A 17,952-nucleotide genomic window follows, 5' to 3' on the forward strand; every position below is an offset into this window, starting at 1 on the left:
CAGCAATATAAGACATTAAGAAAATCACTGAAGTGTCCTTTTTTTAGTAAAAATGAGTGGCTTCAAGAATAGTTCCTCATTCCACAGTATTAAGCTCTGTGGTGAAACACAAGTACAGACAGAAACTGTGAAGACATTTTCCCTTTGAATTAAGAACTTTTTCTGTTGGTTTGGGGAAGAAGTGTACATTCTGTATTGTATTTTTAACTTAATAGAGATTGGTCTTGACTCATATCTCAAAAAAGAAAGCAAGAGCCCCAGAGTTTTAGGCTTCAGAGGATTGAAGACATAATGCTAAGTGCAAATGGAAGTGGATATTTAACTGTACTAGGATCTTTCATAGGACTTGTTATTTGTTTTAATTAGATCAGGCATCCTCAAACTTTTAAAACAAGGGGCCAATTCACTGTCCCTTAGACCGTTGGAGGGCCAGACTATAGTTTAAAAAAAAAAAAAAGAGCAAATTCCTATGCACACTGCACATATCTTATTTTGAAGTAAAAAAACAAAATGGGAACAAATACAATTACACCGCCTCATATGGCCTGCAGGCCGCAGTTTGAGGACCCCTGAGTTAGATCTTTGGTTACAGAGTTGATAGACCTTTAAAAAAATAAAACAGGTTTTTTTTTAAGATAGCCTCACTTTGTCACCATTGGTAGATAATAGCTCACAGCAACCTCAGACTCTTGGGCTCAAGCAATTGATTCTCTTGCCTCAGCCCTGAGTAGCTGGGACTACAGGCATCCACCACAATGCTGGCTATTTTTAGAGACAAAGTCTGTTCTTGCTCAAGCTGGTCTCAAAGCTGTGAGCTCAGGCCTCCCAGAGTGCTAGGATTACAGGCATGAGCCACCATGCCTGGCCCTAAATTTTTTTTTAATATTTTAATCCTTTTTTTTTTTTTTTTTTTTTTAGAAATGAGGTCTCACTGTATGCCAGGCTAGCTTCTACCCTGTTTCCCCCAAAATAAGACAGTATCTTATTTTAAGGTGTGCTCCCAAAGATGTGCTATGTCTTATTTTCAGGGGACGTCTTATCTTTCCTGTAAGTAGGCTTATTTTCGGAGGATGTCTTATTTTCGAGGAAACAGGGTAACTCTTGGATTCAAGTGATCCTTCTGCCTCAGCCTCCTAAAGTGCTGGGATCACAAGCATGTGCCACTCTTCCTGGCCCACTCTCAATTAAAAATTTTTTTTTATAAACAGGATCTTGCTTTTTTGCTCAGGTTGGAGTACAGTGAGACAATCATAGCTCATTGCGTCCTCAGAATTCCTGGGTTCAAATGATTGATCCTCTTACCTCAACCTCCAAATAGCTGGGACTACAGGCCCACTCCACCACACATGGCCAATGTAAAAACATTTTGCAGGCATGGGGTCTTGCTTTATTGCCCAAGCTGGAGTGTAATGATGAAAAAATCATAGCTCACTACAACCTTGAATTCCTGGCCTTAGCAGTCTTCCTGCCTTGGCCTTCTAAGTGATGGGATTGTAGGTGTGAGTCACTGAGAACAGCCCAGATTTTTAGAAGAGTTTTGACATACTGTAAAAATACCTGATTTGGCACAAATTTCAAATTATTTAAAATGTAAATGTATGCTATGTAAAAATACCTGACTTCGTGCCTGATTTGGCAGAAATTTAAAATGCCAAATTAGGTATTATTTGAAATTTGTATTGTAAATACATTTGAAATTTGTGCCAGATCAGGTATTTTTACATAGTATGTTAAAACTCCTCTAAGTGGGCTCTGCTGTTTGGCTATGCTTAGAGGGAATTGATCTCCTTAAATGTTGCAAACAAATTTTGACCAGACATAAACTTAACTTTTGATGGACAGTCAGGATGTGTTTGTGTAAGTTTTTTATCATAGAAGATGCCCACTCATTCCTAAAAGTCATTCCCTTACCAGGTGCTTTCTTGGAATTTGGGGGCTTAAGTTGAATATATAGAATTCCTAGTTTATTAGAGGAATTCCAAATGGGCTTATCTCTTCATTTACTTTAAACAGGGAAATTGTTTAATTTAATTTGGCTGTTAACTTCCTGAAGTGTTCATTTCAGCAATGTTTTGAACATTTTTTTTTTCTTTTTTTTTTTGATACAAGAGTCTCACTATGTCACCCTCGGTAGGGTGCTGTTCCATCACAGCTCATAGCAACCTCTAACTCTCCAGCTAAAGTGATTCTCTTGCCTCAGCCTCCCAAGTAGCTGGGACTACAGGCACCCGCCACAATGCCCAGCTATTTTTTTGTGGTTGTTGAAGTTGTCATTGTTGTTTAGCAGGCCTGGGCCAGGTTCGAACCACTAGCCTTGGTGTATGCGGCCGGCACCCTACCCACTAAGCTATGGGCGCTGAGCCTTCAGGAATATTTTGAATGGAAAGGTCTTTAGCATTACATTCTTACTGACAAATACTAACCCTTTTCTACTTTTGAGCAAGTAAAACCAGTGAACTTAAAATAAGGTTTAGTTGGCATTACTTTTACAAAGAGATATCCATAATTTAAAACTTTGTCACTGATAATGATTTATTTACTTCCATAGCTTTGTACATACTATATTTTCAGTAAAATGTGTTTGTGCTGTGCTGCTGTGTATCATTTTGGGAGATCTTTCACTTTTTTTTTTTTAGAGATACCGCCCTTGGGTAGAGTGCCGTGGCGTCACACGGCTCACAGCAACCTCTATCTAACTCTTGGGCCTACGCGATTCTCTTGCCTCAGCCTCCCAAGCAGCTGGGACCACAGGCGCCTGCCACAACGCCCGGCTATTTTTTTGTTGTTGTTGTTGTTGCAGTTTGGCCGGGGCTGGGCCTGAACCCTCCACCCTCAGCATATGGGGCCGGTGCCCTACTCACTGAGCCACAGGCACCACCCCGGATCTTTCACTTTTAACAATAGATATTATAGGGCCAGGCATGGTGGTTCACACCTGTAATCCTAGCATTCTGGGAGGCCGAGGAGGGTGGACTGCTTGAGCTCAGAGGTTGTAGACCAGGCTGAGCAAGAGTGAGACTCCATCTCTACTAAATAGAAAAACTGAGGCAATAGGATCGCTTGAGCCTGGGAGTTTGAGGTTGCTGTGAGCTATGAGGACACCATGGCACTCTACCCAGGGCAATAGCTTAAGACTCTGTCTCAAAAAATAAAAAAGTTCACTTTTAAAATAAAAACACTTTTTTAATTACAGAAAGACCCCGGTGGGACCAGTAGTTTGCCAACTGGAAGTTCTTTTCTACAGGAAATCGATGTACAGAACGAGGAGGTGGCAGCTTTTTGTCTATCTATTACAAAGTAAGGAATTTTTCTTTATAAATTATGGATTCTTTAAATGTTCACTTAAACTATTAACTTGGAAAATGAGTTAAGTGCTAATAATGCTAATGTTTCAAAAATTATAATTATTCTAGTGACTAAAATTTTAAGTCAAATGGTTAATGGGCACATTAACACAAAGTACAGTTGAACAATCCTTCCCTGTGAGGGTTCTGAATACTTAGAAGAGAAAACTGAGGTCAGACTGAAGAAAATATGGCTTACATGTAAGATTTGGCACACTTACAAAATGCCTATTTTTGTTTTAGAGAGACTTAATTTTATTTATTAAAAAAAATTTTTTTTTAGAGACAGGGTCTCACTTTATTGCTCTCGGTAGAGTGCTGTGGCATCACAGCTCACAGCAACTTCCAACTCCTGGGCTTTGGCGATTTTCTTGCCTCAGACTCCCAAGTAGCTGGGATTACAGAAGCCTGCCACAATGCCCGGCTATTTTTTTTGTTGCAGTTTGGTCAGGGCCAGGTTCGAACCCACCACCCTTGGTATATGGGGCTGACACCCTACCCACTGAGCCACAGGTGCCACCCTAGAGAGACTTAATTTTTTTTTTTTTTTTGTGGTTTTTGGCGGGGGCTGGGTTTGAACCTGCCACCTCCGGCATATGGGACCGGCGCCCTACTCCTTGAGCCACAGGCGCCGCCCGAGAGACTTAATTTTGACATACATTTTCAAGCATTCAAAATACTGTACTACTTATTTAGCAAGCAAGATTAGAAGAGTAAATATAATTTTTGAAGATTAGAAAAATGCATTTATAAAATAGTCTCTCAATCTTAAATATATTCACTGCAGATGAGGAAACTGAGACTCAGAGAAGTAAGCTAACAAAGTTTACTTAGCTAGTCAATAACAGGGCCAGATTTCCTTTGCCTCTGGTTAAGTGTGTTTTCTTTCCATCATGTCGCTGTATTTGTCAACACTTCTGTTATAAGTGATAGAAACTCATCTTAAAATTAAATCAAGAAATGCCACATACTGGCTCTCAAACTCATATAGCGGAGAGAGGAAGGATGGGGTAGAGTTCGATAACAGCAAGATCCAGGAATTCATTCTTTAAATCCCCTCCTCCCTTCAACTTTCCTTGCCCATTCCTTTTCCTTTCCTCATTCCTCACTTTTCTTTCCTTGCTTGTCTTCCTGTGTTTTCTTCTACTGTAGGTGAGGCTTTAGAAGACAGGGAACAAAGCCACTGATAATTAGGACTTCACATTCCTGAAGGTCTCTTTAGCAGAGAGGGAAAGAAGTCCTTTTAGCCAGCCACGTGGTAAACTTTCAGAGAAGGCAAGAATAGAACAGTAAGCTTTGTGGCTGGGAGGATGAGCTCTGTTATCTAAAGAAGGTAAAGTAGATCATCACTGGGAGATTTAATCTGAATCCAGCATTTTCCTCCGTGGGTATAGTATGCTTTAAATATAGTGGGGTTTGGGGTTCCCAGATCATTTTTGAGTATATACATCATTTCAATGTTAAAATACTTATTAATATTTAACTCAGATTTTCTGGACCATTGGTAATGTTGTATTAAAACTCTGTCTTTGGATTATTTTTTAACCAGCATTTCTTTCAGAATACCTTAGGGGGAAGAAAAATATCAGTAAGAGCTACTTTTTCTTTTTAGCCAGTTATTCCTTAACTGTATTTTTTAGCATATATTTTTCAGGAGAATTTAAAATGGAAGGGACATGTAGATGACTTAATGTACAAATTGCGCATATTATAAATTACCTATGTGTTTGTACTATTACCTATGTGTGTTTAATGGTTTGAAATAATCTGTTACCTTAATGCTTTGGAAATAATCTGTAATTTTTTTAGTTTTTTCCCCAAACAAGCCCTGCATATTTCCTGTTAGCCTGCATCAAGTAACTACTGCATTTAAGCTTTGCAGGTTGAGAAATTAGGTTTGCTGCCACCTGCTTTTTTTCTCATTTGAATCTTAGAATTATTTATACAAACTCAGCCACTAAATTAAAATGATTTTTTTATTCTCTCTCTCTCAGGCTTATGTAATATGAAACCTCAAATGGACTAAAGAGAGAATGAGTTCTTTTTGTGATTTTGTTTTCATTAGGAGACTATCATTGCAACAAATACTTATCAGAGCAGAAAGAAGTGGAAGTATTTTTGACGCCACTTTCTGGGGACTTCTCTTATCCCCTGTGGTCATGGAGATTGGGGTCAGGAGATAGCCTTTGGAGAAATTAGTGGCTCTTTTTTCCAGGATGCTCATTTTTGCAGTGGATTTTTAAAATGGGAAGTTATACTGTTAATTAAGCCATTTCTTTACTTTTTAAAATTATTCATTTAATCGTTTAAATTCAGCAGTGCAATTTATGTCAGACCATCAGAATGATGTTTGTTTACAGTGAAGATTACTAGACAACAGACTTTTTAGTTTAGTGCCAGTTGTAGGCTTTGGGTTTTTGTTGTTTGTGAAATTAAAGAGCTAGACTGCTGATCTCAAGGATCTCTTTCATTTTAAGGTTCTGAGTACATTGATTCAGGATGTTTTTCATTATTATTGCATTTTTTGGTTTTTATTTCTTGTTTTCTTTCCTTTCATGCTAATCATAATTTACAAAGCTTTCTATCTCTACTAGTTATAGTCCCAGACAAAGTTCAGTCAAAAGTTAAATAGCAGTAGAAGTTATTGCTACTTCATTTGTGATCCTTTAGGATAAGATGAGAAACCATACTGTATACCTGTCTTCCTGTATAGCTTTCTAGTCTCTTTCCTTCATATATAGCTTAGATCTAACATTCATGTCCTATAATAGAATCTTGTCCCCAAGGACTTTCTAAATATTTTCAAGGACTTCATCTCTGAATTTAGTGAATTTTTTTCTTTCTTTCTTTCTTTTTTTTTGGTTGCAGTTTGGCCGGCACCGGGTTCAAACCCACCTCCCTCAGCATATGGGGCTGGTGCCATTAAATGTAACCCACTGAGCCACAGGTGCTGCCCTGCATTTAGTTAATTTTATTCTAAACAATGCTGACTATACTTCCCTCTAAAGTAATGTTAAGGTGTTAATTCAATTAGAACCTCTTACCCCTTTGTTTTTATCTTATCTCTTATCCTTATCTTCTGACTTTGCCCAATTTGGCTAACTGTAACAGAGTTTTAGCTTGATTGAGCACACAGTAGGAAAATAAACCATAAAAGTTTTTAGTTTATGAATACAGGTATTAAATTCCCTGAACCGTGGAGCACCATTAAATAAAAAAACCTTTTTTGGGTGTGATAGGAAAATGGAAATTTTAGACCAAATGAAAATTTAGAATTGGAAAAAAAAATACTTTTTTTTTATAGGTACTTTAGAACATCAAGTGGCAATGTGTAGCTTTGAGTGTCCATAACAGTACTTTACTTGGTCTATTATATTTAAAGTGAATAATTTATTAAAACAGCAGTTATTTTAATAATTTGATTTTGTATGTTTAAAAAGTTACAAACAAAATAAAACCAAAAGGCCCAACTGTAAGGAATCCGTTATATTTTAGGTGTTTGGGTTTATTTTTTAATTTTTATAAAATAAATCATGAGAACAGGAGAAATCATCAGCTTCACAGAAAAACAAAGGAATTGCTGCATTTTCTGGACATGGTATGTCTTCCACAGTATCAAGAGAGTACAGAAAAGATTGTGTGTATGTGGTTAACTTTTTTAGTTTTTTTTTTTTTTTTTTTAATTTGGTTAACTGTTTTTAAGGGTGTAAGTTCAGTGACATTCAGTGACAAAAAAAAATAAAACAGCATTCACATTGTTATGTAAAAGAAAGAACTGATTTGAAGAAGGGAAATGAAGAACCCCCCCTTCAACACCCACAAAGCTAAGCTCATTAAATGTAACTTTCATCACTGGAATTTTTTTCTAAAAAATTCTTGTTTTCTGAGCTTCTAAGATTTTATCCTTAAAGATTTCTCGCTGGGCACGGTAGCTCATGCCTGTAATCCTAGCACTCTAGGAGGCCAAAGCTGGTGGATAGCTTGAGTTCACCAGTTTGAGACCAACCTGAGCAACAGCAAGACCCCAACTCTACTAAAAATAGAAAAACTGAGGCAAGAGGATTGCTTGAGCCCAAGAGTTGGAGGTTGCTGTGAGCTATGATGCCACAGCATCTACCCAGGGCAACAGCTTGACATTCACTCTGTGTAAAAAAAAGAAAAAGATTTCTGGAAATTGAAGGCTTGCTTAGATACAGACAAAATCCTCTACCATATCACAGATTAGTTAATTTCATGACTTGATATAAGCATTTGTCTTTGATCGTTTCTTTTCTTTTTTTTTTTTTGTGGCTTTTGGCCCGGGCTAGGTTTGAACCCGCCACCTCCGGCATATGGGACCGGCGCCCTACTCCTTGAGCCACAGGCGCCACCCATAAGCATTTGTCTTATTCTGCTTGTGTTGCTGTAAAGCCGTGGTTTTCAACCTTCCTAATGCCGCAACCCTGTAATACAGTTCCTGTGGGTCGCAACCCACAAGTTAAGAACCACTGTTATAAAGGAATACCTAAGACCGGGTAATTTATAAAGAAGAAAGGTTTATTTGGTTCATGATTCTGCTGGCTGGTAGATTGGGCATCTAGTGAAAACTTCAGGCTGCTTCCACTTACGTTGTAAGGCAAAGGGTGTGTACAGAGTTCATCTGGTGAGAGAGGAAACAAGGCCAGGGAGATGTCATGGCTCTTTTTAACCAACAGCTGCTCTTATGGAAACAAATAGAGAATTCACTCAGGACTAGGAGTGATAACGCACCAGCGTTAATGAGGGATCTGCCCCCATGACCCAAATACCTCCCATTAGGCCCCACCTATAACACTGAGCACCAAATTTCAATATGTAATTTAGTGGAGATGCATATCCAAACTAAAGCAATGTCCATTTCATAAACTATAGAAAACATAAGAATACTAAGTATATGAGAAATAATGAGAATCTCGGGCTAGGTTCCACGAAGGTCTTGCCATTATGTTGCAGAGGGGTTAGCTTGGGAGTAATCAAATATCTAAAGATAATGTGTCCACATGTAAAGGTGCAGTTTAGTATAAATTTAAGTTTATTGTATTACTTTTCCTTTCCTATTTTTCTTGTTTTTAATAATATTGGATTCATTGTGTCACTTAAGATGACAGTGCTGGGGTGGGTGCAGTGGCTCATCCCTGTAATCCTAGCACTCTGGGAGAGGTGGGTGCATTGCTTGAGCTAACAGGTTTGAGACCAGCCTGAGCAAAAGCCAAGACCCGGTCTCTAAAAATAGCTGAATGTTGTCATGGTGTCTTAGCTCAAAGAACCTCAAACTCTTGGGCTCAAGTGATTTTCTTCCCTCAGCCTGCCATGTAGCTGGGACTACAGGTACCTAATCACAACACCCAGCTGTTTTTAGAGGCTGGGTCTCACTCTGGCTCATGCTGGTCTCGAACCTGTGAATTCAGGCAATCCACCCATCTCTGCCTTGGGATTACAGGCGTGAGCACTGCGCCCTGCTCAGTGCTTTGTATTTTATGTAATTCTCACAACTCTGTGAGGTACATAGTATTATTATCCTCAGTTTACAGAAGTAACTGAAACAAGGAGACTCAATAACTTACCTAAGGTCATACAGCTAGCAAGTAGTAAAATCAGGATTTAGACTAAGGTAATCTGGTACTGGTGGCAGTGCAATAATTATTACATTTGCTGCCTCTCCAGAACCTTTCTTCCTGTCAATTCAAATTATTCTACTTCTATGACTTGATTATTTTAATCTCTACAGAAGCAAACAGATAATACTTCCAGCATTCATTCCATCCATAGCCCTGTGAAAAGCAGATGGACGGGCAGGCGCGGGGGCGCACGCCTCTAAACCAGCCCTCGTGGAGGTCGAGAAGGGCGGCTTCCCTTAGTACAGGAGTTCAAGACCAGCCTGTGCAAGAGTGAGATCCCATCTCTACTAAAAGTAGAAAAACTAGCTGGGCTTTGTGGCAGACATCTGTAGTCTCAGCTACTCAGGAGGCTAAGGAATCACTTGAGCCCAAGATTTTGAGGTTGCTATGAGCAACAACACCACAGCACTCTACCCAGGGTGACAGAGAGAGACTCTTTCTCCAAAAAATAAAGGGGGTGGGGCAGATGGGAGGACTGGCACCTGTATTCCAACCTCTAGAAAAAAGTCAGTTAAAGGAAGCTCACAAGTATAAAGAATTCATCAAATTCCCCTGTGTCATCTAATAACAACAGTGCTGACTGAAAATGAGCCATACATCATATTAATGTTGCTCCCGTGAATGCTTTTGTGTGCACTATTTCTAATTCCCTGGGTTTTAGAAATCACACTGGGGGAATAAAGACATTGGATGGCCCTGTAAAAACCCCTGGCTGTGTTCTTTTTTCATTGTCTAGCAACCAAAAACAATATTTGTAGCAAAAGGTCCTTAAGGAAAAAAAATTCGTTTTCACTCTGACCATTACAGTTTCAGGGCTATCTTATATATATTATCAGTAATTCATTTAAAATGTACCATTTTGTCTAACTGTACTGTGTAGCAAAAGAACCTGAAGCAGAGAACCTCATTTAATGCTGTTTATCCAATGTGTGCTTGAATAATGTTGGTAGTGTTACCAAAGATATCCTGGCAGTAGTTAATTTCTTCATTTTCCTTGAGTTCCTTTTATTTAAAAGGGCAATGCTGGTGTTTGGAGTTTTGACAGGGGTTCATTCATTGCAGTTCTTACAAGCTGCTTTTGAGTTGTACAAGACGTAGAATTGAGTGGCTGTAAACATGTAAATGGTTTGGTTCATGTTCAGAGCTCTCAAATGCAGCTTTTTAAACAAGAATTCAATTTCTTCTTTTTTGTGAACAGATTGAAGACCAAATTTCCACATACCAATCACTGCACAAACCGAGGCTATTTGTTAAGTCCAGTCACAGTGCAAAGAAACATATGTGGAGAAACAGCTAGTGTGAAGGTCTCCATTGAAATTGAAGGATTTCAACTACCAGTTACTTTTACATGTGATGGTAGGTTTATAGGTTTGTTAGAGGGAAATGTTTAAAATACCATTATTATCATTCTTTTAGTAAACCAAATTTGTTATCTTAGGTGTCCTTTTGGCATTCATATGGATAGTTTTCTGGTTAAAACTAGTGTGGAAACAAGTTACCTTTTTGTAAAGTACCCATTTCTCTGAGAAGTGCTGAGTAACTTGTTAATTAGTAGCTCGTGGATATGACCAACAAACATTGGACAGAAAAGCTAATTATAATCTTTTTTACTTTTTTTTTCTTTTTATGGCAAAAATGTTCCTTTATGAAGAACTGTTGATGAAATTGAAATTCCAAATAACATTCGAGTTTCCTCTAAGGAGAAAATAAGTCTCCTTTGGTTTTTATTCTCCCTTTCGAACTTGGTGTGGGCATCCTCCTAGAGATACATCCCCAAAGTGTGTAGGAAATTCTTTGTTATAGTTTTTACTACTGTGTATTTATTTATTTATTATGAATAGCATCTCACTTTATCACCGAGGCGGGAGTGCAGTACTGCAATCATAGCTCACTGCATCCTTAAACTCTTTGGCCTGTTGGCTCAGATGCCCCAGAAGCTAGGACTACAGTCATGCACTGCCATGCCTGGCCAATTTTAAAAGTTTTTTTATAGAGATACGGTCTCATTGTGTTGCTTAGACTGGTCTGAAACTCTTGTCCTCTGGTGATCCTCCTGCCTAGATCTCCCAGAGTGCTGGGATTACAAGCAGGAGCTACCATGTCCACCTTGTTATAGGTTTTAAAACTATTTTTATTTTCTTTCAGAGTTTATTACATTTCATAATGTATATTATTTTAATGGGATGCCAACAGTGGAATGAGATCCTACATTTCTACAGTACTTTGGCCTAAGAATTATACCATTTTTTTCCTTGATGGTTTTGATAAGGAATATGTCTAATATTTGGATTCATTCTTTCTAGCTTTGTATGTTTGAAAAAGTATAAATCTGAAACAGAAAAATATTAGCCAACTATAATAATCATTTTTTAGCTTCTAAAGGGAAAGTTATTATTATTATTATTTTTGAGACAGAGTCTCATTTTGTTACCCTGGGTAGAGTGCTGTGGCATCACAGCTCACAAAAACCTCAAACTCTTGGGCTTAAGTGATTCTCTTTTTTTTTTTGTGGTTTTTGGCCAGGGCTGGGTTTGAACCTGCCACCTCCGGCATATGGGACTGGCGCCCTACTCCTTGAGCCACGGGCACCGCCCTTAAGTGATTCTCTTGCCTCAGCCTCCCAAGTAGCTGGGACTACAGATGCCCGCCACAACGCCTGGCTATTTTTTGGTAGTAGTTGTCATTGTTGTTCGGCAGGCCTGGGCTGGATTCAAACCCACCAGCTCCAGTGTATATGGCTGGTGCCCTAGCGGCTGAGCTACAGGCACCAAGCCAGAAAGTTATTCTTTTTAAAAATACCTTAAATTTTGGCTTGAGGAATCATGTAAATCTAGGTATGCAGTAAGAATACTAATGTTAAAAAGTTCAATAAGGCTCAGCACCTGTAGCTCAAGGGGCTAAGGTGCCAGCCACATACACCAGAGCTGGCAGGTTCAAATCCAGCCTGGGCCTGCCAAACAACAATGACAACTACAGCCAAAAAATAGCTGGGCATTGTGGCGGGCACCTCCCAGCTACTTGGGAGGCTGAGGCAAGAGAATCACTTTAAGCCCAGGAGTTGGAAGTTGCTGTGAGATGTGATGCCATGGCACTCCACCCAGGGTGACAGCTTGAGTGAGGCTCTGTCTCAAAAAAAAAAAAAAAAAAATTCAGTAGACAGTTTAATTAAAATAAGCACTAATAAGCATTGACAGCAAATGTTTTAATTTGTATCAAATTTTGACCTATTGCATTAAAGCTCATCATAAAGTATTTTATATGTCTATTGTTAAGTTATTCATAACCAAATTATGGTAGCAGTGATTTGTGTTTAGATTATAAATGCCAGCATACATTTCACAAATGCAGCTGTCATATTATGTTAGAGGTTATTATATTAGATAGGGGCCTTGTCTGCCAAGCTGTTAATTTTCATGTAGTTTTGATATAAATGCCTTCTTTAAAAAATTAAGCATAGAAGCAGTATGCATAAAAATATTTTGCTTTAAAATCTTTTGTTTTTAATATGTTGTAATCTTAGTATCCATGTTTTGCCAAGATAATTGAACAATGCTTCTACTTGCTATATTTTTATTCTTCGTTGGAAAATATACCAGGCAAATGTCAAACATTTAAAATAGCAATTCTTTTTTTTTGTTGTTTGTTTGTTTTTTTGAGACAGAGTCTCACTTTCTTGCCCTTGGTAGAGTGCCATAGCATCAAAGCTCACAGCAACCTTCAACTCTTGGGCTCAAGTGATTCTCTTGTCTCAGCCTCCCTAGTAGCTAGGACTGTAGGCACTTGCCATAATGCCTGGATATTTTTTAGAGATGGGTCTTGCTCTTGCTCAGGACAGTCTTCAACCTATGAGCTTAGGCAGTCCACCCACCTCAGCCTCCCAGAGTGCTAGGATTACAGGCGTGAGTCACTGTACCTAACTGATTCTTTTTCTTATAATTAATTTTAAATCATTATGTTTTTTAAAATTTTGTTTTCTTCTTTTTTAAATCATTATTTGCTAGATACTACTAAATGTTATCTGTGGAGGACTGATCCTAGGACCTCCCTTGTATACCAAAACTTCAGGATGCTCAAATCCTTGATATAAAAGGCATAATATTTGCATATAACCTATGTTCATCCACCATAGCATCATAGATTACTTATAATACCTAATGTAATGCAACTGCCGTGTGAATAGTTGATGTACTATATTGTTTGGGTAATGATGGCAAAGAAAAAAGTCAGCACATACTCAGTACAGACACAGTCGTCGTCCCCGGCCCCCCCAAAAATTTTCATTCCAAGGTTGATTGAATCCACAGATACAGAACCTACAATGGGGGTACTGCCTACTTTAGGTTAAAGAAAACATATTATTAAAATTAGTTTTACCTCTTTCCTCTTAATTTTTCAATATTACTAGAATATTTTTAATTATATATGTGGCCTACATGTGTGGTTTATATTATATTTCTGTTGTACGGTGCTGTTTTAGAGTATAAGTAATACAGTGTTGTATAGTAAATACTTAGAGGTACATGAGTAAAATGAAAATAATGACTAATTCTTTTGCAGTGAGTTCTACTGTAGAAATCATCATAATGCAAGCTCTTTGCTGGGTACATGATGACTTAAATCAAGTAGATGTTGGCAGCTATGTTCTGAAAGTTTGTGGTCAAGAGGAAGTGCTGCAGAAGTAAGTATTTTAACTGCTGAGCAACATCTTTGAAAATGTCATTTTAATTTGAAAATTTTCAAGTTAAATTTGTAATAAAAAATAAATTGGGTCCTATTTGAGTTGATTCATTGGATCAGTAAATTGATATTGAGATATACTGTGTCTAAGGTGTCATATCTAAGATAGTGGTGTGATTTCAGAGATAGGTAAGACCTAGTATTCCCTTAAGAATTTTGTAGCCTTATACAGGAAGAATTGCAGGTAATTGATTAATAAGTGAATAAAATGTTTTTTTCTGGCTCGGTACCTGTGGCTCAAGTGGCTAAGGTGCCAGCCACATACCTGAGCTGGTGGGTTCAAAGCCAGCCCAGGCCTGCCAAACAACAATGATGACTGCAACCAAAAAGTAGCTGGACGTTGTGGTGGGCACCTGTAGTCCCAGCTACTTGGGAGGTGGAGGCAGGAGAATCACTTGAGCCTAGGAGTTGAAGGTTGCTGTGAGCTATGATGCTACGGCACTCTACCCAGGGCGACAGCTTGAGGCTCTGTCTTAAAAAAAAAAAAAAAAAAAGTGTTTTTCTTTTTGTAGAGTCAGTCACATCATAATAGGGTCTATTTTCCTTTTGGAGCATGCACTATTACTTTATGGATAGTAGTCATCTGTGATTTCTTTTTGGTTGCCTGAAATAATTATTGAATCTTTTTCTTAACCAGGTCATTTGTTACATTTACCATGTAGTCTAATTGTTGATGGATGTTATTCTCCTAGACTACTAGAAGTGTACTGTCCCTATTTTTATTTCCTTCTTCATCTTTGTCTTGGTCCTCTTTCTTCTTCACTTTGACTCTTCTTATAAAAAATAATTCCTCTGTTTAAATGCTTGCACCATTCTCTTTAGTTTCTGATTCAGATATGATTTGTAATTTACTCTTCTATAATTTCTAATTTGAGTAGTATGGTGAATAATTAATGTATTTTAACAGTAACCATTGCCTTGGAAGTCATGAACATATTCAAAACTGTCGAAAATGGGACACAGAGATTAGATTGCAACTCTTGACCTTCAGTGCAATGTGCCAAAACCTGGCCCGAACAGTAAGTGTGTATCTTATAACTGAATTGCATTTGGTTGAATCTTAATAATTCTGCGAATTAGCCATTTTTTATTTGTACATTTTCTCGGATTTCTTGGTTGGAATGGGGTGATGAACTCATTACCCTCAACAGGAGTCTTTTTCAGCAGATGTGGGAGATTTTCATTCATGGTTTAGGTAGCATACTCCTTAGAAAATTTGAAAATTAAAGTGGCAGAATTAAGAGTTTGATTTGCAGTAGTTTTACACACAAGTGAAAACAGCAGGGTCAGTTAAGGAAAATGAGGAAGAAGAAAGGATTTTGAAAACTGAATGTGGTTGGGGGAGGAAAGGATCAGTATTGATCTTTGTACCAAACTGAGCAAAATAAATTATTTCTCACAAAATGAAAGCCTGGTACTTCCGCAGATGGATGCTTTCAAAAAACAAAGTTCAGTACTTTTTTTTGAAGTTAAAACAAAACAGAATGGAGGAAATTCAGTCATTGTTTTATTGTACAAACCTCTGATGAGTTTGTAAGTGAAGTTTTCATCTCTAAAGTACATTACTCTTCATTTGGTAGAATTTTAGGTGGAAAAATATCAGTCATTTCTACTTTCTTTTTTATTTTATTTTCTTGAATTTTACTTCTATGTCAGGTAGAATTTATTTCAGTTAGATGGAAACTATTTGATAAAAATTAGTACCTTTTGGCATTCATTAGTAATTTTTCAGTTTCATAAAGAATGATGTTCTTGACTACATTTCATAATATGGACTTATAATAGAAGAGATTAGTACCTTGTTTGTTAGGGCTTGGAAGGGAGTGGGAGGAAACTTGATTATCATTAGAAAAAATAATACAGGAATTGAAGTGGTATCTTCCCCATCTGGCTTCCACCCCCTTCATTTGGCTGTCAGCCATCTTTGAAGATATTTTTAGCTCTTTACTCTCTCTGTATAGAGTGGGCTTTGCTTTAAGGGGTTATTTATATATCAGAAACGAGACTGAAAGCATTTATGTTTTCTGTTTAAAAAATGAAAGTATTTTTCAGAATATTTATTCACTTTTATAATTGAATCAATTATAAATAGGATTTAATTCTTTTTTTTTTTTCTTTTTTTGGAGATACAGTCTCATTCTGTTGTCCTAGGTGGAGTGCCATGGCATCATTGTAGCTCACAGCAACCTCAGTCTCTTAGGCTCAGGCAATCCTCTTGTCTTAGCCTCCTCTCCTGAGTAGCTTAACACAATGCCCAGCTAATTTTTCTATTTTTAGTATAGACCAGGTCTTGGTCTTGCTCAGGCTGGTCTTGAACTCCTGAGTTCAAGCAATCCTCCCGCCTTAGCCTCCCAGAGTGCTAAGATTACAGGCATGAGCCACAATCCCAGCCCAAATTCTGATAGTAGTTTTTCTTCCGTTTTGAAAAAAATCACTTTAAAGATTTCATCCATACACTTAACCATATTTGATTTTACAATGTAAAGACCAAGGAGTAGATTTGATTTTTTGGGGTAAACATTTATGTATATGTGTTTGTTTAGGCAGAAGATGATGAAACACCTGTGAATTTGAACAAACACCTGCATCAAATAGAAAAACCTTATAAAGAAGTCATAACGAGGTATACGTTTCTAAAGCATTAATTTGGGGTTTTCAAACCTTTTTGGGGTGGGGGAAATGTAAATACATTTATTTTGTTTAGATTTATGGCGGGCCCGTTCCCCTGGGCCTCTCATAGTGCCCCATGCCAGAGCAAACTGTGGCCCTGAACCATTGCCTGGCCTCCGTGTCCATAGGCTGCTGGCACTGAAGTGGGTTGCACAGAGGGAAAAAAAAAAAAAATACATTTATTTTGTGATTAAAACAATAATTTTTGTATAGTGTTCTTTAGCCACAATAACTTCTTTCTTTCAGACACTCTGTTGAAGAACTCTTAGATTCTTATCACAACCAAGTAGAGCTGGCTCTTCAAGTTGAAGTAAGTCTTAATTTACATTTTGACACAATGATTTAAAGATTCTTGTTGCCAATGCTAGTGTTGGTTTGGGTGAAATATTTTAGGACTCTTAAAACTATAATTTTAGGCCAGGCAAGGTTACATGTACTCCCAGCACTTAGGGAGGCTGAAGAAGGAGGATTATTTGAGGTCATGAGTTTCGAGACCCTGTCTCTCACAAAATTTAAAAATTAGCTGGATGTGGTGTCACATATTTATAGTCATGGCTACCTGGGAGACTGAGCTGGGGGTGTCACTGAGCCTAGGAGTTTGAAGTTGCAGTGAGCTATGATCATGCCACTACATTCCAGCCTGACTGACATAGCAAGACCTTGTCTCTTTAAAGGAAAAAGGAAAAACTATGTTCTTGATATTTGATGTCTTATTTTATGGCCAAAGTTATTAATATTGCTTGAGTCAACATGTTCACTTTCACTTCAGCTTTATTATAAGAGGAACCTTCAGTTCAATTCAGAGAGCATTTATTGGATACTTACTATAGGCTAAATTCTGAAGTTAGGAAACTGAGTTCCTCACCTATTAGGAACGTATAGACTAGTGGTCGGATATTTAAAGAAAATTTTAATATTGTATTGAATGTGTAGTATAATTATGTGCTGGAGTTCTTTGGCAGATCAAGAAAGGGCACCTTATTTAATTTGAGGGTTTAGGGAAGGCCTTTTAGAAGGGAAATCACCTGAGCCAAGTCTTTAAACTGTATGAGATAGCCAGAAGAAAGCTGGCAAGGGAATATAAAAAAAAAGCAAATAGGTGTGATACTTATGTGGACGTATAAGCAGTTTTGTAATAGAGTATAAGATGTGAAATTAGGATTCAGAGATGACATTGGAGATAGCCAGATATAAGTTGCCAATGTATAATACAAGTTAAGGAATTTTAGCGTATCATCTAGATCAGGGGACCATATCCAGTTCATTTTCTGTTTTTTTTTTTTTTTTGTAGAGACAGAGTCTCACTTTATGGCCCTCAGTAGAGTGCCGTGGCCTCACACAGCTCACAGCAACCTCCAACTCCTGGGCTTAAGCGATTCTCTTGCCTCAGCCTCCCAAGTAGCTGGGACTACAGGCGCCCGCCACAACACCCGGCTATTTTTTGGTTGCAGTTTGGCCGGAGCCGAGTTTGAACCCGCCACCCTCGGTATATGGGGTCGGCGCCTTACCGACTGAGCCACAGGCGCTGCCCCACTTTCTGTTTTTTATAAATAAACATTTTTTAA

At 38.0% G+C, this 17,952-nt stretch overlaps 1 protein-coding gene and 1 non-coding gene across 5 annotated transcripts in view; both read left to right on the top strand.

The window, feature by feature from the left end:
* Window positions 1–17,952, top strand: part of PIK3C2A (phosphatidylinositol-4-phosphate 3-kinase catalytic subunit type 2 alpha) — a 124,367-nt gene that overhangs the window by 43,264 nt on the left and 63,151 nt on the right. For all 4 annotated transcript variants that reach the window (XM_053562333.1, XM_053562335.1, XM_053562332.1 and 1 more), the window contains exons 3-8: window positions 3,194–3,297; window positions 10,179–10,336; window positions 13,538–13,658; window positions 14,625–14,736; window positions 16,261–16,340; window positions 16,634–16,697. In XM_053562333.1, coding sequence (XP_053418308.1) covers window positions 3,194–3,297; window positions 10,179–10,336; window positions 13,538–13,658; window positions 14,625–14,736; window positions 16,261–16,340; window positions 16,634–16,697 — 639 coding nt within the window. The remainder of the gene's footprint in view (window positions 1–3,193; window positions 3,298–10,178; window positions 10,337–13,537; window positions 13,659–14,624; window positions 14,737–16,260; window positions 16,341–16,633; window positions 16,698–17,952) is intronic.
* Window positions 16,413–16,545, top strand: LOC128566213 (small nucleolar RNA SNORA42/SNORA80 family). The gene has a single exon (XR_008374501.1). It is a non-coding gene; the product is annotated as a small nucleolar RNA SNORA42/SNORA80 family (small nucleolar RNA).

This window comes from Nycticebus coucang, chromosome 14 (genome assembly GCF_027406575.1).
Source record: "Nycticebus coucang isolate mNycCou1 chromosome 14, mNycCou1.pri, whole genome shotgun sequence".
Lineage (NCBI taxonomy): Eukaryota > Metazoa > Chordata > Mammalia > Primates > Lorisidae > Nycticebus > Nycticebus coucang.